The sequence below is a fragment of the Physcomitrium patens genome, chromosome 5 (assembly GCF_059467195.1).
Source record: "Physcomitrium patens ecotype Gransden chromosome 5, ASM5946719v1, whole genome shotgun sequence".
Classification (NCBI taxonomy): domain Eukaryota; kingdom Viridiplantae; phylum Streptophyta; class Bryopsida; order Funariales; family Funariaceae; genus Physcomitrium; species Physcomitrium patens.
Genome location: NC_143414.1, coordinates 3,598,789 through 3,620,364, shown reverse-complemented (window position 1 = coordinate 3,620,364; position 21,576 = coordinate 3,598,789). Strand labels below are relative to the sequence as shown.

Below are 21,576 nucleotides of genomic sequence, written 5' to 3'. Positions count from 1 at the left end.
CATGCACCTCTTAACAAATCCCTTTGATTCCTTGGATGCATGTAAAGATGTAACTCTTTAACTCTTCTTCAATTCACTCATCTCTACTTTCAATTCTTTCATGCTCTTAATCAATTCCTTAAGAGTATCTTTGGAAAGAGTCTTATATATTTCTTAGATTGGAGTAGATGCTACCAAACTTGATGGAATGCTTGGCATCATAGGTCGTAGAGCTTTATGCCTCAAAGTCCCTCCTCTTACCTTCATCCATCATTGCTTAGTTACCAACAACACAACATCTTCCACTTTCTTTCAATTATTAGTTAAACCTCCCTCAGTGGACTTGTCAACCAAGAGCACAAAGAGCATATCTTCTAGTACTTCATTTGCTACCTGTAAAAAAAGCTTGATCTTCCTTAAATTCAATAAAAGTCTTTGTGAAGATGAGAGTTGACAGAATTTTTTTTCAAATTCCCTAAGCAACTCATTGGAGGCCATAGACCTCTCTATTTGTTACTCAACACTCCAAAAATAATCTCTTAGTGACTCTATCAGAATCTTCATCATAAAATTTATCTCTCAACTTCCTTTTAAAGTCACTCCAAGACTCTAAATTGTCTCCGTGTAAATCCTTCATTCTCTTCTTAATTTTAGAAATGCATGCCAATTCAAAACCAAGAATATAGCGACTCTCATGGACTTGATGTACTTCCATTTTTCCTACATATGCTTGGAGCAACTTGGTGATGTTCCTTCCATCAAACCTCTTATGATTATTAACCATGCTTTGTAATGCCTTGGTCACTCCTTTCTCACTTGCTTGTACTTTTTTTTGTCTTTTCATGAACATATTCAAAGCTAAGAGCAAATCATTAGTACTTATTCTTCTATTACGACTTGTACGCACTCTTCCAAAATCATCCATCATCTTTGAATGTCAAAAAATTTCTCACTTCTCTCTTTCAACTCTTCAATTCTTTCTCATACTCTAGGCTTGTACCCTAGCTCCATAACTCCATTATGCTCCACTTGCACTTTCAATTGCTTCGAAGATGCTTTCAATAGAAACACCAAATTTTATATCAAGAAGGCGAGCCTCTTTGGGAGAACACAAGGTCCTTGATTGCAAGTAGATTATAAGAAGTATAATATTATCCAAATGAAGTCAAATATAAAAAGATAATCAAAGAGTAAATACAAAATTTAGACTAATTTCTTTCTTGTATCAAGATGTATCAAACTTCTAATTCAAATCTTAAACCCACACCTCATCTTATTAAAATATTAATAATTTACTTATTATTAATTTAATCTAGATAAATTTTAGCTTATTAAGCTTAATTTGAGCTATAAATTTTAAATTTTTAAAGTCCATAAATAAAATCTTGAAGAAATGAGAGCCAAATCAAGGAAAAAAAATTGGCTACTTGTTGCAATTGCTGCCTCAAAATCCCTCTCTATAAATCAGTTTGGATCTCCCTTGTTATAGGTTTTTTTTGTTGCATGCTAAGGCTTGTTGAGAAGCTAACAATGAGCTCTAGATTCCTCCAAATTCTTAGAATAAAAAAAAAATCCAATAAAAGATATAGAAATTTCCAAACCAATCTTAAATTCTCTATTTAAAAAACTCCAGCAATCCCCTCCTTACAAATCTGCTTAGATCTCCCTATTCATAGTTCAATTTCTTGTATAAAAAAGATTATTGGAAAGCTAACAACAATATCTAGATTTCAAATTTCTTCTATAAGTAAAATTAATTATCTTCAAAATATCTTTGATGTACTTAAATTAAGTGTATCACAACAATGTACAATACGATTTTTGAAATCTATAATAGTAATTCTTTCTACAATTCTAACTGCCTCATCAAATATTTGTGAATCTCTTAATTTTATCTCTCGCTAGACTATAGGTTTTAATCCAGGTACAAATTAATCTATTATCTCTATCTCTAAAATGTTGCCAATTTGAGAATATATAGACTTAAACTGGGAGACATAATCTTATACTGACATGGATTGTATAAGATTAGCCAATTAATCACATGCTAACTTCTTCTCATTTATGGGCCAAAATTGACTCTTAAATTTGGTCTCAAACTCCTCCCAATGACAAAATTTGTCTTAAGCTCTATAACTTTGAGCTTGATGTCACTACCAAATGACACCTGCACCTTTCAAATAATTCAAGGTATATATAATTCCTTTGCTTGTCTTTGCTCTAGATAATTAAGCTTAGAGTATGAGAAAGAATTGAAGAGTTGAAAGACAGAAGTGAGAAATTTTTTGACATTCAAAGATGATGGATGATTTTGGAAGTACTATTATTATCCAAATATATTGGAGGTACTATTGTATGCTGAAGAGCCATTAGTATACATCTTCTTTTTCTCAGGTCCCTGAGTATGTATTAGACTTGCTCATTTTCATCCTAGCTGATGTCAACTCTTATGTCTTAGAAGCTTCTATTTGCCCTTGCAAAGTATCTATCTGGCCTAGGAGGTATTGTATTTGAGTCTTTATTTGGGATTGCCCTGCCATATCTTCTAAACTATGTTTTTATTGCTAAATTTTACTATTGTAATGCCTTCTCTCCTTCTAATTGACTACTTAAAGTAGCTCATTGTAGCTTCAAAATAGTATCCAATGTGATCACAATAATTGACTTCCAAGTATATGGTAGCTATCAATACACTATCAAAGAACAAACTAACATTCACTTTGATACTAATGAAATAGGATTGGATTCTCTTAGGTCTAAAATCTTACTAAATCCATAACAAAAATGATCTTGACACAACATAAGACTAAGAACACTAGAATAAAATTGAAAATAATTAAATGAAATGGAATATGAAAGACACATCTGAGTAAAAGAGAATAAAATCCAATAAGATCAAACAAAACAGAACAAGAAAAAGCAACCAAACTTTATTGAGAGAAAAAATTTGAAGCTTGATCAAATGATCAAATGGCTTCAACCAATCTATTTATATTTTGTTCAACTATCTTTAGAACTTTCTAGAATGTCTCTACTGATAGGCCCTACCAAGATAACTGCCCTTCTAAAAGGCTTTAAATGTGTGATCTACCATCATAACCATCCTAAGTCTTTTTAGAAGGTTTTATAGTAGATTCCATATGAACCACCATCCTAATTTCAATTCTAGAAACTTTCCAAAAATAACTCTAACTACATATTTTTATGCGCAAATAATGCAAATATCCTATACATACCTTGTTACACATCACATGTGATACTTAGCTAATTTGTTGATAAAGTTTTTAACCTACCTATCAATTATTAACATGACTAAAGTCAAATTTATGTCTATAAAGCTTTGCTACAAAATATTATCAAATTTATCTATATTTATTTTCTATCCAATATTTCTTATCTAAGTAAATATGTATGTCTCTCATATTACACCTTACTCTATAGACGATTTCTATGACAAGCAATAATTATATATTGAAGAAGTCTTAGATTTGATAAATTATATTTGCGACATAGTCTAATCTTTGTTTCCTTCAAAAGTGGTTGATAGGACCTCTTAGCCATGAATAGTATCTTATATCAAGATAATAAGATTATTATTGAATATTAAATAAATATTTAATTATTAAATATTTAATAAATATAGTATAGAAGATTAATTAATAAATTAATAAATAATTAATAAATTAATAAATAATTAATAATTAAATAAATAATTAATAATTAAATAAATAATTAATAATTAAATAAATATTTAATTATTATTAAGAATTTTATACCTCTTTTTAAATAAAACATTTATAACACCATGGGAGGTGGTTTTTACCTCTATTAATATTACCAAAAATCAAGAATCTCTTCTAAGGTTATAATATCAAACACATAGTATTTTATTACCTATTTGAGATTAAATATATTATTTTTGAGGGCCTTCATTTCTATTATGTTGTTTTCAACATTGTAATAATTATAACATCTTGTTTGGTAACTCAATAAATAATAATTTTCAAATTGAATTTACTAGTTGTTGATTTTTTATATTTTTAGTACCATAAATATATAGGGACTATAAAAAAAGATAGGAGATAGAATATAATAATAATAATAAAAAATTAAAGTCATAACACATAGCATGAGTAAAATTACATACTAAGAGAGTACAAAGTAAGATAATTTTTACTTTCAATATTCATTACTTATAGGTAGTAGTTGCTGCCCTATTGGATAATTTCCATCCTTTGATGAATACATCCATCCAAGATTATATTGAGACTATCCATTGATATTTTATCTATTATAAGAATATACTTTTAGTATATTTTTTATACTCCTAAGATTCTTTATTCATTCATCTACCTCAAAGATATCCTATGACATATATTTTATACTCTTATCTAGTCTTTAGATATTTCATAGTTGATTCTTTATCCTCGTTGACCTTCTGTCTTAGCCTTTTATATATCAAAATCCAATCTTTTGATTAATAATAACTTATTCAAGATAATATACTCTATAAAGTAATTTATCTTACTTTTATTTTTATTTATTTACTTTTGAATGCTTCTACTTTTTTTATTGATCAAAAGCTTTCAATCCTTATACTTTTATCAATATCTCATGTTTATCCTTTATTAATGCTTTTGTCAACAAATTAAGAAACATGTCCTTTGTTACATAATATTTTATGGCAATCACTCTCATTTCAATCTTCTCTCTTATGAAGTGATGTTAAATGTCAATGTGTTTGATTCTTGAATGATACTTTTGATTTTTTGCAAAAGCAAGACATTCTTGATTGTAATTCTTCATTAGAGTTTGCTTCTAATTGCATAAGTCCAATGTCTTCTAAGAGTTGTCTTAGCTATATTGCCTCTAGTGCACCATGACTTGATGCTATATACTCTGCTTCCATTATGGATCTTACAATTATTGGTTAATTCTTACAATTCTATGAAATAGCTCATATTTTATTAAAAAATATATAGTTTGTTGTTGACCTTCTATCATTTGTATTTCCAACCTAATCTACATTATATTAACCATGTAAAATAATATCATCACATCTAAAGTACAATTTTAACTACCTCATGAACTTTTTGATGGTTATTCAATAGATTGGTCCAGTCTTTGATATGTGTTGGCTCACAAAACTCACTATATATGCAAGATCTAACCTTGTATTAACTATTACATGCATAAATGAGCCTACTATTGCCTTATATGAAATATCTTGCATTTAATCTTCAACTTCAACAAATTCGTCATCCATGAGCTTCATCAACTTCAAATTTGCTTCCATAGGTATTCCAATGGACTTATATTCTTTCATGTTGAATAGTTTCAACATCTCTTTAATATACTTCCTTTGGTTTATTGTAATGGTTTTGTTAGCACAATCTCTTGCAAATTTTATTCCTAAATTATAGTGAAATTATTTCAAATCAATTATTTCATACTCTTTTTTTAACTTTACCTTCAACCATTCTATCATCTTGAAAGTATTGATTAAGATGATCAAATCATTGACATAGAGGATAACAATCAATAAAAACTCATTTGATTGCATCACATATATGAAGTAATCAACCTTACTCCTTAGAAACCTTTCATTTATAAAGAATATGTTAATACATTGGTACTATACCTTTGATGATTGCTTGAGTCTATACAAAGTTTTTTTCAACTTACAAATAAGGTGTTATTTGACTTTTACACAAATCTTTGAAGTTGATCCATATAGATGTCTTCTTCTAACTTTCTATTCAAAAAAGCCATCTTCATATTTATTTGAAGTATTTCTAACTTTATTACTGCCTTAATTATAACAATAGTTCTAATGATGGTGAATTTGGCCATCGAAGCAAATATCTCATTGAAATCAATACTAACAACTTGTAAGTAGCCTTTGGCAACGAATCTAGCCTTGTATCTTATAACATTGTCCATTGTATTCTTCTTGGTTCTAAGTACCCACTTACAACCAATTAATGATCAATTTGCTAGAAGTTGAGTCAATTCCTATGTTTTATTGTCCATGAATGATTAATAGACTTCTTCTATAGCATTCTTCCACTTTGAGTCGAGTGTACAGAGGATCAATTAGTCCATGAATTTTACATTATGAAATTGCTGAAAAAAAGATGAAGGTTAAATAAACAAGAAAAATAGGAATAGGGAGAATGAAGACAAGGCTAAGAGAATGGATAAAACAAGGATGGAGCCAAGAAAACGAAGGGAATGGAAATGAGGTCTGAAGGAATGCAATGATGGTCTAGACATGAGGATCAATTTAACAAAAGTCTATATCATTTAAATATTTTTCTAAAATTTTGATATAAAATAATATTTACAAATAATAGTCATACCAAGATAGTTTAAAATAGTATATTTTTTAATTATTATAGAGTTTCTAATAATTTTTTTTATCTTAAAATAAATTTCATGTAGTTATGAAAAAATAAATATTCTTTCAAGGAAATAAATGACAAAATTTTAAAATTATATTTTATAGTCTTATTTAAATGTTTAAAAATTACATCTAATTGGATAATTAGTCAATAAATAAAATTAATAATATTTATATTCCTAGAATAATTACAAATATTAGAAAATTGATTATAAAATGATAAAAAATTAAAAATACTTTTTAATCAAAGATTATAATACAACAGTAAATTTATCTTTGCATCTTCTAAACAAATAAATATCAATTAAAAAATTTTAAAATACGAGTTTTTGAAAATAGTCAATACACTTGTGAGTCTAACACACATTCAAAGGCTGGTTGTGTGCTGTTACACTAAAAAAAATTCACATACTTATTTGGTTGCAACTTGTTTCACACTTTTCGATTAGTTTCTATTCGCTTCGAAGGACATAGATAATTACAGCTCTCTGCAACTGATATGCTTTAAGTCAATTAATAGATTTACTTATTAAGTGGATGGTAGTCAAGTGTTTTCATTTTTGAACAGAAGTAGAGGAGGGAGCTTGAGGGAGGTTACTTCGTGTTTACACGGATTAGCAAGTCCATGCAAGACATGTTGGCTTGGGAGTTCAGCACACAGAACACACATTTCAAGGCAGTGAAGGTGGATAAGAATAGTTATTTATGACCGGCGTGAAAAATGGTCGTATATTTTATCGCGATACCCAATGAGCATCGTGAAGAAGAAGATGGTGCAACGAACACACCAAAAATGGTTGAACGAAATGGCTACATCAATATGATTAAAGCCGACGTCATTAGATATACCCTGTGCTACGGTAACCCACTGCAGAATGTATTATTGTTCATGGACAACTCTGTAAAATTAAACTACCGAGTTTAATGCCACTCGAGGCAAGAAACCTTGAAATGAATCAAAATGTATAATGAACTTACATGGCACTGTACACTTATATGTCTAATACTAGGCTACGTACGCTATATATCATCACCGATGTTTGGCAGGGCTCCTGAAATGTTGTTGCGAGGCTTGGACTTCATCGGACTTTGGAATGTCCGCAATTCGCTGAGCCGCCTCTTTTCTCCCGATATTCTTGCCTGCAGGAAGGAGTGTTTACGCGATTAGGAATTCTACAGTGCGTATGGTAACAAAATGGAAATACAACAGAAGTATTCAGGAATCTACTTAAGCAAGAATTAATAACTGTTCGATATTACCTTTAATTTAAAGTCAGAGACTTCGTCTTCCGCGCTGCGTAGCCGTGATTCTACGTTACGAATTGCTTCAATGGCCGTCGATTGATCGACTCGCGTCACAGACTTTGAACTGCCTGCTGCCTGTAAGAGCCCAGCATGTAAATTCCTCGATTGAACTCCAGAACTTCGAAAGTTTGCAAATGACTTAAACATCCGCATGGATCCAACAAAAGAAGGAGGAGACGGACTTGTACCCGTTGAATGGCGTTACACAGTGTGATAAATTGCTGCGCGAACTGGATTTTCCTTTCCTCTGCTTCCTGTTTGATGAATTCATACAGCAACTTTCAATTTTTTATACGTAAGAAATATCGCAAGGAGCTTACTCTGATGGATGACACATGGGTCATATAAGAAATACAATGTGTACATAAAGGTACCTGCAATTTGCTTCGTAGCCGCTGCTCTTCATCGATGTTTGGGAAGGGTGATTTCCCGGCAGATATTCTGTAACGCTCAAGCTCATCCTTCACCCTAGCAAACATCATTTCGAGGCGCCTCAACTTGGTATTGAGGCCCTCCACCTCTAGCCTGAGTGAATTGTTTTCGTCCTGTTGTCATTGGCACCGTTAAATACTTCCCATCTGTATTAAGAATACAATCATAACAGCAGTGAAAGAATACACGATGATGACCTGCCATACCTTGATCTTGGCATGATGATGGATTCGTTGCTGAAGGTTTTGCTGTCCTGAAAGCTTCTTCATTTCTTGCTCCAAATCGCAGATCCTTTTTCGAAGTGCTGTGGATTGTGTCTGCATCGACGATAGAATTTCGGTTGAGATAATGTTGAGCACCGATTAAATGGCAATCGCAATAAAGACAACCGGCAGACATAAACCACATTAGTGTGAATACCTTCAGTTTCTCATTCTCTGCTGTCAGTGTGTCATCACGGAAACGCATCTGTTCAGCCGTAACACGGGCAGCAGTCATCTCGACCTGTTGTTTTTGTATTTCCTCTAACCAGCTGTCGAATCCGAAAAAGCATTGAGTTAAGTTCAATATATTTACAATTAAAATATCCCCTGACGAGTGCTGAAGTCATCTTCTCAGTGAATATAGTGCTTACAGCGAGGGGAGCAAAGGAGCACAAGGCAATACCTGTCCCTCTCTTCAATAAATTCATTAAGCTTATTGCGCAATTTTTCCACCTCCACATCAGTGGCAATACCCTGCGAAAATGTATGCATCTGCAGGTGAGAGTCTTGGGGATGACTTCCGTACGAACGGGACACAGAATCAGCAGGTACTGATCATTCAACAACATGAAAAGAGCTTGTTACCGATTTCTGGCTCTCGACACTTCGCCGCCGAACAGTGGCTACAATCTCTTTGACTTGTGGATTGCTCAACTGCAGCAGAGCATAGAGATTCAGAAGAAAATCTTTACAAACCGGACACATTAGTGCATTCCCTGAACCCGATTTGATAGCGTTTTTAAGGAAATACCTTGAAGTTCTGAACATCTAGATTGGTTCGAACTAGTTCACGAACCACATCGTGCATTTCGCTTTCGAGGTCTGCAATTTTAGCGTTCAACGTATACACCTGCAGCAGCATTTGCCAGACACTTGAGATCCAAGCGCAATGGCCGCCCATTTAAGAAACTAAAATTAGGGGAGTACAGCGACCTACATATCAAATGAGAAAGCACTCACTTCCTTCAGCCGCTCTGCGGCGAGAGCTTCAAGCTCCTCGATCCGGCGCCTCACTGCAAAGTCAGCATTTCTGAATTCGAAAGATGGGCCTATGCTCGATGCTTTAGCTAGAGACTTTGCAGGACTGCTCTGGACCATTGCCTCCAGCCTCACCTATCAAGTCAAGACCAATTGTAAAATTAGGTTAGAGCTACACCACGAAATGTCGATAAGCAAGTGCAAGAACATCATCCAAACAAAATAAATAAATCAAGCGAGAGAAGAGTCGATCCAGGGAAACCATAGTATGAAGGGATACCTTCTGTTGAGACTCTGAAGTTTGTTTTCCGCAAAGCGTCAGTTGGTTAATCTGGGCATTCAAATCCTTGATCTACAAAGCAACCATGGTTCTCACTAAGTCAGGACGAATCCGCGGAATGTTATCAAAAAGAATTCAGAAAGGATAAAAGAGAAACCTCTTGGGGGGATGGACTTGGCAAAGAAAGAAAAACTCAAAACGACCGTAGGACTTCTATCTTGGAATGTACCTGGCGATCTTTCTCCTCACACAGTAATTGCAGGCTTCCGTGTCTCTGTTGCTCTATTGACAGGTCCGCCTCCATAAGATTCAACTTCCTACACAATTGAAGCACAGAAATCAGGATATCCTCGACAAGTCCGGTGACTTACACATCGAAGTCTCACAATGTGATAAGAGTAGTGAAAGTCTAAGGATGAGGCATACCTCTCCAACGTTTGTGTAGCAGCTTGCGCTTCTTTGGATTCTAGTACAGGGAACGTGGACCCTTGATGCCGGACTTGCGTGAGCTTTTTCTCGGCTAGCTCTTGCATGTGAATCTGCTCCTCAATTTTCTTCTCAAGAATGTTAACCTGCTGGCGGCTTGGTATAAGCTGTCGGATCTCGCATACCATGCAAAAATTCTAAACAGAACGTGAAAACTTAGAAAGAATGGACGAGGGACCCACTTGATTCTGAAGAGCAGAAACTCTGTTCCTCAACTGTTCCTCTTCCGCCATCATCTCCTCAGACTTGCTCTTGAACACCTCTGCAGACTGCGTGCAGCAATGTGAATCAAAGTCAGCTCGTCACTCAGTTACGACCGAATACTGGCTGAGCGTTCAACGAGACCATAATGGCACAAGGATTCACTTACCTGATTAATTTCGATTAGTTGTAATGAATTTAGGGAGGAAAAATGGAGAGAGAGCGCACATGCGAAGGACGTTAGTTACCTGGCGGGCTTTGATAGCAACCGCCTCGTTCTCAGCCATGAACGATTTGGCGTTCTCCAGCTCTGACTTCAGAGATATAATGACGAATTCGCTCTCCTTGACCAATGCATCACGCGCCGCCAGTTCAGACTTCAGTGCCTTCACTCTAGCGTGAAAATTCGAGTTCTCTACGGCAGCCTCAGCAGCGTTCGCGTTTGAGGCAACGAGATCTCTCTCCATGGTAGCCAGCGTATTCAGCTTTGAATCAAGTACTGCCTCTAGAGTCGCTATCCGGTTTCTGAACATATTCACATCACTACTCTTATCGTCTAAATCTTTCTGCAGCTGAGATATAGTCTTTGCCGCGTTCTCGGCATCTACAGCTCCAGATTCCTCTAGAAGATTGATATCGTATTCAAGGCCTTTAATGAGTTCTTCCCTTTGAGTAACCTGTCTTTGAAGAGTGTCTACAAGAGCGCGCAACTGATCCACATTGAAGAGAGCCAGCTTCGCAGATTGAACTTCCTGTCGATTAGAGTCGACCTCCGCAGAGAGCTCTGCCAATCGCGCTTGGGACTGTTTAAGTGCTGACTCTAAGGATGACAAAGTAGCATCTCTCTCACCTACCGCAGTTAGGAGTTCAGACACGGCAGCCTCAGACATCTCAAGCTCCACCCTAGTGTTTTCAAGATCTGCACAAGCAGATGCTGGATCAGCTGCCTGGTGATAATTAACCGATCCAACGACCTCTTCCTCTGCTAATGACTTCCGCTCGACTTCCGGTACACTTAGAAGGGTGGTATGTAGCGTTGAGACATCGAATTTTCTACCAGCTAAGAGTCTTTCCAAGCCTTGAATTTTTCGAGTTAGGCTAACAATTTCCATGCTATGCGCTTTCATGATATGATTCAAATCCTCTTGAATACAATCTACAGGTATCCCAGAAAACCAGCTACTCATATCAGCTTTTAGAGATTTTACGTTATCGGCGAGGGACTCTATCTCTTTTTCAATGTGGTTCTTCATGAAATCAAACTCCTCCTTGACTAAAGCAATCGCAGTTAGAGTGGGCATGCAGAGGCTCATGGAGTCGTCGACCTCTTCAGAGGCGTGCCTTCTAGAGCCAAAAAAGCTTCCGTGCATCTTTTTTTCGAGAACAGAATAATTGTCACTCTCAGCTCGGGCAGCTTCACTTTCGTACTTAGGTTCGTTCTTACACTCTTCCTCACAGGTCTCAGCTAGGGCAATATCCATGGAGCACTCTAACTCAACTCCCTGTGCCCTCCGTTGAGCTTCAGAGTCCGTCACTCTCACCACTACGTTGTCCAACTCGAGCTCGAAAGACTCCACTTGTTTCCTGCGCCTCATGATCTCGTCCTGAGCGTTGGAAACTTCTGATTCCAATTCGGCTATTCGTGAAATCGCGTCTTCTTTTTCTCTGATCGTCTTCTCCATTTCAATCTCGGCTTCCTTGTAGTGTACCATGGCCTCTTCTAATTGCAGTTTCACAGAAAGAATTGTATTGTCCCGCTCTCGGAGTATGGAACGTAGCTTCTCACAATCTGCGCTGGTTCTCTTCATCACTTGCTTGAGCTCATCTATGTAATGATCTTTTCCAATAACCGCATCCCGTGATGTGGCGTTACATTGACCAGGTACAGACAGAACAGGTTTCTCTAATCGAGAAATCTCAAGTTGCATCAGCTCCTTGTCAGCATTCAACATCGATCTTTCTCCTTCCCACGCGTCCGTCATGGTGGCATTAGCGTCTACCAACAGCTTAACCTTCTCCTCAGCCCCTGTTAAAGCAGCCCGGACTTTCGCTAGTTCATTATCATCAGCATCGGAAGGAAGATTCGTACGAGTATTTCTATCTGAAGCTTCGATATCTTCAGTTCGAGATTTCAGCGACGAAATAGTGGCTGAAGCGGCATCGTTTCCACCAGCCACTTCTTGAACACGTCTCTCAAGAGCCTCTTTTTCTTCCTGCACAGTCAGGCAGTGTAATTCCTTCTCCTCCAATTCAGACTTTAATATGCGAACCTCTGTTAAAAGTCTGTCTTTCTCATTCCTCCAGCTCTCTTCTGCGGTTGAATACTCTTGTACAAGCACAGCCAGCTCTTCCAACTTCTCTTGAGCTTGGAAGAGCTTTGCTGCTTTATGCTCCAACTGGTCCTTAAGAAGTCGATATTCTTCTTCCTTCTCGGCTTTGGAATTAAACAAACCATCTAAGACCTTAGATTTGCAAGCAATCTTCTCCTCAGCGGCCTGAAGATTGACGTGAACAGCTAAGATTTCTTTGGGACTGCCCTGGGTCTCCACTGTTTGTGCGAAGAAAGCTTGTGTAACATCGACCGACTTCATGTGCTCGAGTTCGAAATGCATTTGAGAAACTTCGAGGCTCTCTTCTCTTTCCGCTGTATGCAGGAGCAGCTGTGCAGCCATTGCTTCAATCGACTGCACTTCGCTCTCCAGAGTCTTTTTAGCTGAAGTAAGAGCCTCTATTTCCAACTGCATTGAGGCGATTCGATCGTCAGTCTCAATACAGACTGATTGGATATACTGTAACTTGTCGCTAATAGCCGATTGCATGTCCATAGTCGACACCTCTAAATTCAGGCTATCTCGCTCTCTCCTGAGCTCCAAGACCTCATTTTGCAACTGGAGCACATCTTCATCACTCATATTCCTCGCGGTGGAGAGCTCTTCTATCTCCATGACCAAAGACTGCTCCTTACTTTCATATTCAGCAATTCGAGCCTCGATGAAAGCAACCTTATCCTGCAGACAGGAATGTGCCTCCTCAGCTTCACACAACCTTAAAGATGCCACGTTAGCTTCCAGGGTCATACTTTCAAGCTGTGAATGAAGGACTTCTTTCTCTCCTGTCAGTTTCTCCATGACGATATCTACTTGCGCTATGTGGGCCAAAGATTCCTGTAGAAGCTGTCCTTCTGCTTCTAACTCGGCTTCAATTGCCTCTTTCTCCTTTGAGAGTTTGTCGAAGACCACATCTTCTTGAGTGACACGGGTTTGGGAATCTTGAAGAAGCAATTCTTTTGCCCCAAGCTCTGCCTGGATAAAATCCAATTCACCACGGACCCGGCCCAGTTCTTCACTACTTCCAGCGTATCTGGAAGACATTTCGTTGAGCTCTGCAGTAAGGTCAGAGATTGCGTCATCCTTTTCTTTACCGAGCGCTACTGAGGCTTGAAGCGACTCAAAGAGCTGCTTCTCGACGTCCACCAATGCTTTCTCCTTCACCCTTATTTCATCTTGCAAACTCTCCAGCTTCCTCCTCATCTCGAGGACATCCCTGTCCTCTTTTGGAACGCTCATGCTAGATATCCGCTCACTCATTGGTTTTGCCGAGGAAATTCTCTCGTCCTTCTCCTTGAGGAGGTCAGAGGTTTCACTAGATAGGAGGAATTTGGCCTCCGTTTCCTGCACAAGCATCCGCTTAGTGTCCTGTTCTGTTCATAGATCCTGAAGCTCATTTCTGAGCTCGATGAACCCGACATACACGCACATCTTCACTTTGAAGAACTCAAATTCAGCTTCCTTCTCCGTGAGTTGAAGGATCGATCAAAATAGCAAAATTAGGTCCCTATACAGCAGTTGCGCAATCACAAAAATAACCTGGGAAGAGAATTACACACCTGAGCTCCGGACCTGTCAGAGCGGTGCTGTACTCCAGACAGCTCCAATCTCAATGCATCGATCTCAGCTTCAAGGTATAGTTTATCCCTCTCCAAGCTGCTGAGATCGCTCTGAAGACCTTTCTTCTCAACTTCCCACACTTCTTTCACGATAGCAAGGCTTTCATGTGCGGCTGCAGTCTCCGCTGCTTTATCCTTCGCCTCCTTCAATTCAGACAAGGTCAAAGCAAGCTTTTCCTTCAAACTATACACAGCGATGGAGGATTCAGACACGTTGGGATTTTCACAGCCTATGCTTCCTGCTATTGACTTCGCGTCACCCGACTGTGCGAGCCAGTGCATGAAGACCGACATCACCATTGCATACTTCTCAAACTCGAGCAACTTTAGCTTCATGGAATCGGCTTCGCTGTGAAGAATCTCCATGGCTTCAGCAGCTTGAATGCTTAAGCGATGAAGCTTTTGTGGGGCGTCTAGAGCTTGAGCCGTGGCCAGTGCGAAAGCCGTCTCATTTAGCAATCTTACCCTTGCTTCAGCGTCCTTCGTAAGGACTTGCGCATGTTGCAATTGTTGTTTTAATTCAACAGCTTTCATTTTCTCAGTAGATTTGGAACTGATGATACTGTCCCGGCTGGACCTTGCTGAGAAAGGCAAGTAATCGCTAAATATCTGCTCCATCTCGAAGGACGCTTCATTTAGAGCTTTATCTCCCTCTGCAAGATAATCTATTAGCTTCACCGTAGCACTCTGCCATTCCCTTCGCAGAGTATCAATTTCACGGTCCTTCACCATCAGAATGGACTCGAACTTCTCCACTATTAGAAGGTTCTCACCTTTAACGTCGGTGAGCATCACCCTAGTTTTATCTAGCTCATTTGTGCGCTCTGAGACCATTTCCCTGGCAGCTGCAAGCTCTAGACATAAGGATTCAACTTCACCCCTCAAGTCCACAAGCTCGGCTTGCATGGAGGTAATTGCTATTACAGTTTCACATTCTGCCTGACACCGAGCCATATCTTTCTCAAACTCGTCATCACTGAGCTTAAGATTTTCAGTGTGTACAATTTCAAGCTCCTGTTTAGCACTCTCGAGTTTCTTCTCCAAAGACAACCTCTCAGCCTCCTCTGTCAAGCCTCCCTCGTCCAGTTTGGCACACTCCCGTTCTAGGTCCCGAATCTCCTGCTCCTTGGTCAACTCATGCTCTAGACGGTCGATTTTTTTTCTAAGTATCTTTTCCCTTTCTTCCCTCCGCTCTAACTTCTCTAAAAGCTTCGTGTGATCAGCTTGCAGTGCCTCAAATTCTTGGGTCGAATGATGATGGTGAATTTCCAAGGCTTCCATCAGAGATTTATCTTGGTCGAGTTGCTCACTTCGACGTGGTGATTTTAGATCTGGAGAACACAGTTGTAGCTTGGAAACTGCGTCGAAGTATGTAGTCTCTCTCACCGCAGCAGCGGCTTTCAGATTGGAGATAATATCTTCAGCCTCTTGCAACTGGTAGGTAAGTTTGGCGACATTCTCCTCAACCTTACGTCGAAGAGATTTCTCTTCATTTAATGTAGCCTGCGCAGATTCTTTTTGGACTCTTTCTTCCTCTAGGACTGCCTCAAGCGACTCCAACTCTAACTGCAATTGCATGACTTCTTCTGCGTGTCGCATCTCGATTTCTTGAGCTCTTTGGAGCCGTCCAAATGAGCCATCTTCCGCTCTGGCACTATTGGGTGTATTGCCAGAATCCAGTTGAGCAGACACTCCACCTGATTTCTTCTCCTTATCCTTGGCCGAAAGCTTCTGAATTATGATCTGGGCGTCTTCAAGCTGACCTCTAAGCTCTGTCTCCTTCATGCGGAACAGAACAGCCATTTCTTGTATATTAGTCAAAGACTGGCTCTGTTGCACTGCCATCTCCTCCGTCTCCAGCCTGATTTGCTTGACAGCCGCTGCATACTGGAGCACATTGGAGAGTGGTGAGTAAAGCTCAGAAATCCAAAACGGGTCATCATACTCAATGATGGGATTAGGTCGCACTGCTTGACTACCTGAGAACCAACAAGAGCGGCCTCATGGGTTTGAAGCTTCTTCGCAAGGGCTCGTGCAGCTTCAAACGCCTCCTTAGTGGCCTGCGTTCACGAAAAGTACTGAAATTAAATCTAGTCTTTTGAGTACCTATCTAATGATAGCAACAATCACGCATACTAATGAGAGTACAAGAAACAATCTCTGAGATATTCATGATGGTTAGGCACCTCAAGCTCTGAGTGCAAATTCTGGGTCTCTATTGATGCGGCCTGTAACTGGAGACCAAGAGTACATTCCTGCATTTTGGCCCTCTCTTCACTCTGTAGACATCCGCCCACATGCGTTAGGTAAGATCCTTCTTATCCGACGAACCTGACCAGCAGCAGAGAAAGATTGTGAACAGGTAGATGAATTAATCGGAATGTGCGAACCTGTTTCAATTGAAGCCTGAGGTCAGCAATCAGTTCGAGGTGTTTGATGTTCTCCAACTCAAGGTCCTTCATTCTGGACGGTTCATGATTTTTTTCCTTAGCAGCTAGCTCCGCCTTCAAGCTTTCGACGACTGACTCCATCTGCCGGAACTGGAAACAGCAATACAATCTCAGATGACTACGAACTTTCATTCAGACCGATACAAATGAGTTCAAGGTATCAAGGTAAAGGATTGTTACTAGACCGAAGTTCATGATACAACTACCTTTCTGCTGAACACTTCAGGACTGCCAAAAAACTTGTGTGCATCCCCCCAGGATTCAATCGAGCTGCGAATGGGATTAAAATCATCCTGCGATAGAGGTACTCTAGAAATGCTTTGACGGCGCAGGCGATCCAACTCCTCCTGTCGTACCACAAGAACAAAGATCAGTCACAAGTATTTCTAGGGCGTGTTCAAGCAAATAAAATTTAATCGAGAAACTCCAAGGCAATGATTTAACAACACTAGGAAAACAAATAAACAGATGAATCGGCACCTTCATCTGTTGAATTTGAGCACGCAATGCTTTCACGTCCCCCGATGCATCTTCATTGATCACGGCCTGTTTTCAAAGCAGTCGTGAGGCAAAATTTGAGGCTATTTGTCCGAACCATCAGATGAAACTGAGAACCAAAGTAGTTGCAGAAGTAAGAAGCGAACCGTATTGCGAATGAGCTTCGCACGTTGCGCAAATTTCAGAGTGCTCAATGTTTCAAGAGAATTGCTGCGACACAGAAGTACGTGTTAGATGCGCGTTCATGACTTACGGACATGTGGATGGAACGACGAATATAGAATTACGACAATGCATTAGCCCCAGGATCGTAGACGAACCAGCTGGAAGGGCTAACGGTTGCTATGATGGTGGTCTTTGAATTTCCTCCCAAGGAATCCTGCACACAAAAATTTGCACCCAACTTTCTGATTAACTTGAGACTAAATTTGACATTCTTTCAAAACAGGGAAAGAAATTATGAAATCTTACCTGAAGAAGGAAGGTGAGCTTTGAATCCCGATATGGGACGTGACGTTGTTTCCCATTTGCCACGTCGACGAGAATCATGATGACTAATCTGCAAAGACAATGTGCAAGTGAATTTTTTGCACTATGAGAGTTTCTCGTCCTATAAATGAAGGATCGACAATCAAATTATCTGTTCTGACGTTAACTGTTTGCCCCTCACATACCTTCAGCACGAAACTTACCCAAGGGTAGACAGAGACTTGTTAATGTTGGCAGCTTCTTTTAGCCGCTCACCCTCAGCACCGGAGGTTTTTTGCCTGCAATATGAATTTCCCATTAGGGACTGGGTAGGTGCAAGTTGAATCCATGGCTTATGGTAGAGAATGGAACATTTGGGCCGCATGTACAACACAATTCTTCACGAACAGGATTACCTTTCTGACCCAGCAAGGTCAACAAGATTAAGTCTTCCAAATCGGATGTTAGTCATAGAGTCCCGTTCCCATTTGCTTTCGATAATACATGTGAACACACTGTGGGAGCGGCTGGACTCTCTGTTCATATTTGTGGCTGCTACTTTCCTGTTGGCCGAACCCTGAAATAAATTAACAGTGAAACACCACGAGAATTACTATCATGAGAGTTATCCCCCGCCTCCCAAAACACACATTCCTCCAACCTGCACAGGTCTAGAGAAATTGACTCCCAGAGATGGTGGTAGATGTAACCTGGCTAAGTAACTGAATGACGTCCTGGACACTGTTCACTTCGACTTCTGTTAAGTTATCCACATACACTCCTTTCCGAACATCCTCTCGCATCTGCATGTCAAAGTCAAAAACGTGGTTCAATTGCAGGACGATTCCACTCCTCCAGATGATATCAAGGGCTTATGAGCACAAGGAATCGCATGAAGCAGGCTGCCAGTACTATACCTGCAGATTGGTAGATGTGGGCTCCAGCAAATCAGTAATTTGCTCATTGTAAATTTCAAGGAAGGAACACTTGGTCAAAAATTTAAGGTTCTCGTCCGCACGACGTTCCTCTTCCTGCAAAATCCAGCATCCACCGTTTACCCCATTTCCTAGTCTCAAAAAACTGACTGACAACGTTCACTTGATTTTCAAGAGATAACACATTCCACAACTACCTCCAGGTGAAACAAAAATTCAGTGGAAAACTTAGACCAAGGAATCCCACGACACCACAGAAATGCCTACCAATTTAATTCTTGAGAAGAGATACTCGAAGACTCGAGGAGTCATGCCCCGGTTGTCGCTTGGTTTGTCTCCGAGATGGTCAATATCTCCGAGCATAGTGTGGGTCTTACCACTCCCAGTCTGACAAATAGATGTGTTAATAAACAGACGAATCGTTGCAACAAACAGAACTCAAGGAAGCAAGGCATCTATTTCTCTGCAAGTCCACAGAAAAGCCAAATCTAGGTTAAGGAATCAAGCTCAACCTGGCCATATGCAAACATGCAGCTGTTATAACCAGCCATACAGTTCTCCACCATTGGCAACCCCGCAACATTGAATAACTTCTCCTGCAACAATTTTAACCCAAACCGTTAGAGCAGTAAAAGGGCAATACTCAATATAATACTCGTGAAGACTTTACTGGGAATAAAGAACGCTGCTTGACAGTCGCTTCCGAAGCCCGCAAGAGTTCTGCATCATGCGTACCTGAGAGACAATTTCGCCAGCTACTTGGTCAAATGTAAAGCGAGTTTCCGGTGGCCCTAACCATGTGATGGTGTGAGGACTCTCCTGTCTCAAGCATTTACTGAATCCTTGGGAGATGACTTCTGAGCTGCTGATAGGGCGGGTCCTAATTAACACCTGCATGAACAGGCTTCTGCATGAGAAAATTGCTGGAAAGGTAGCATGTAGAAGGACAGAAATTCTAAGTCAGATACAGTGAAATTCACGAACAGTACGACGCGTGGTTCTTAAGGAAAAAAATTGCTGCCTACGCTCAGCACGGAGTGAAGAACGATACATCGAATGAAAAGGGTGGATAACATCTAGTAGAAACCAAAAGAATCAGGCATCTAGATTCTACGGCCCTTGCCCGAATACACCCGAGGAAACGACAGTAAATCGTCAAAAGAAATTCGGAGAGCACATGAGAAATCCACTGCAGAGCACACATTGCAATGCTGAGTATACCTGAACATTGTGGTCATGCCAGAACGTAGGATCCTCTTCAAGATTGAACTGTTGTTCAACGGCTTCTTGGATCGCATTTCGCCCACTTTGAGGGATAGGTACAAGCGCTCGGGAGGTCGAAGAACCTGGTACTCCGGGTCCATGTGCTGCACCGAACTTAAGAGTCCGTGTCACGCCCTTCGCAGGGGTGGCAGAAATATTTTGACAAGAACTGGCACGTGCAGATGATGTCGGCTCAGATTCGGTGCCAAGTTTACCTCCACGCTCATTGTTAGCGCGGGGCGTGAGAGAATTTGTATTCTCAGCGGCCAGCTTGAAGGAACCGTGCTGCTCCAATTGTCCTTTACAACACGTACCTACTGCTTGGTCATCGTCACTTGAAGGCATATCACATCCTGGCTCTACCGATCCGACATCCAACACATTGGCAGTAGATAGGCTCTTCGCCGGGGACTGGTGCCGGGCGCGGGATTTTTTGACTTTACCGTGACCTTGTTTCTCCGGAGTAGCATTTCCTCCATCGATGTTCTCTGTCAACAAGCACTGACCGCCTCTCTTCTTCATTTTAGGCGTCGTAGCATCCAATTTCCCTTTGGAAACCGATGAGTAACCACCATTATCATCAGAAGCCACAAGAGGGTTGCGGCTACTCTCCAAAATGGAGCTCAATGGCTTTCGCATGGGCGTCAACTCCCCGAAATTGACATGATGCGAATCCATGTTTTCCTGCGACGGCTTCTTGGGAGAGCTTCGCACCATACTCCGCATGGGCGACGCTCCTCTCCCCATCTCTAAGCTCCTATCTCCTTCCTTGCACTGCGTCTAATCGACTCCAGGATTCCCTCTGCCTTACTCGCCTTCATTCACCCTAACCTCCAATTCATATCTTCCGATTCTTATCTTCATCTGGAGCATCCCAGGAGCTCACCCACGTATACCTACCAGAAGTCTCTCCTCTCTCTCTCACCTTATGCCTCCTAACTAGCTCGCCCCTGCCACGCTCAACCTCTCCCACCTCCGCCGCATCCCTCCGTCTCCGCTGCCGCCTCGTCGACAGGACCTCCGACCTCGCCTCCCCTTCGCCGTCTCCCCACCCCGCACCTAATCGACAGACATCAACAATCCCGCACGAATTGGTGCTCCTCAAACAGCAGGCAAGATCGAAGCAGAAAGCGATTCCCAGGGCGGGCTGAAGTCACCTCCGAACCGTTACAAATTTGAAATTCCGAGTTGTCGCTGAAGCCTACCCGGATCCACCAGCGCCCTGAGTTTAGTTACTGTTGTCCATCGACTCCAACAGAAACTATTCAAAAAGGACAAGTGCTGTTGCTCTCGATCTGCTATTACATCCACAGAAACACTCTTCTTCTTAACGAAGGTAACACGAGTGAAAGTGAAATCCACCTCACGGATTCACGAGCTGCCTCAACGGACCGTATGTAATCCCAGTTGCATCGTCCATCGGTCGTTCCGACTGTGTTCTCAATGCCGTGCGAATCTTTCGTACGTATTTGCGGCGTCTTTGATCTTATAAAATTAGAAATGCGATTACCATAATCGGGGGTGTAATGACTCCCTGACATGACAATAACGGAGACTTAAAACAGGGTTTGAAAATCCGACGCATTAATTATATGACGCGAGATGGATCTTTTTGAAAACCAGGGGGACATTGAAATGCTTTAAACAAGTCGTTCCACACAAATTACGCCGTTTATTCACCACATGTCA

General features: G+C 40.1%; 1 protein-coding gene across 1 annotated transcript; it reads right to left on the bottom strand.

The window, feature by feature from the left end:
* Nucleotides 1-7,080: 7,080 nt before the first annotated feature.
* Nucleotides 7,081-21,179, bottom strand: LOC112282505 (kinesin-like protein KIN-12F). Its single transcript, XM_024520146.3, has 32 exons — nt 19,846-21,179; nt 19,360-19,515; nt 19,137-19,220; nt 18,892-19,011; nt 18,607-18,720; nt 18,400-18,492; nt 18,106-18,266; nt 17,914-17,988; nt 17,693-17,780; nt 17,542-17,600; nt 17,368-17,431; nt 17,204-17,269; nt 16,930-17,070; nt 16,664-16,813; nt 16,460-16,552; nt 16,253-16,333; nt 14,214-16,160; nt 10,576-13,998; nt 10,309-10,395; nt 10,067-10,212; nt 9,870-9,957; nt 9,641-9,712; nt 9,343-9,495; nt 9,134-9,232; nt 8,968-9,036; nt 8,786-8,856; nt 8,540-8,651; nt 8,326-8,436; nt 8,062-8,232; nt 7,876-7,941; nt 7,643-7,762; nt 7,081-7,522 (listed from the first exon to the last, which is right to left on the bottom strand). Exons 1-32 carry the CDS (start codon nt 20,632-20,634, stop codon nt 7,403-7,405), a joined length of 9,189 nt encoding a protein of 3,062 aa, XP_024375914.1. The 5' UTR covers nt 20,635-21,179; the 3' UTR covers nt 7,081-7,402.
* Nucleotides 21,180-21,576: the final 397 nt, after the last annotated feature.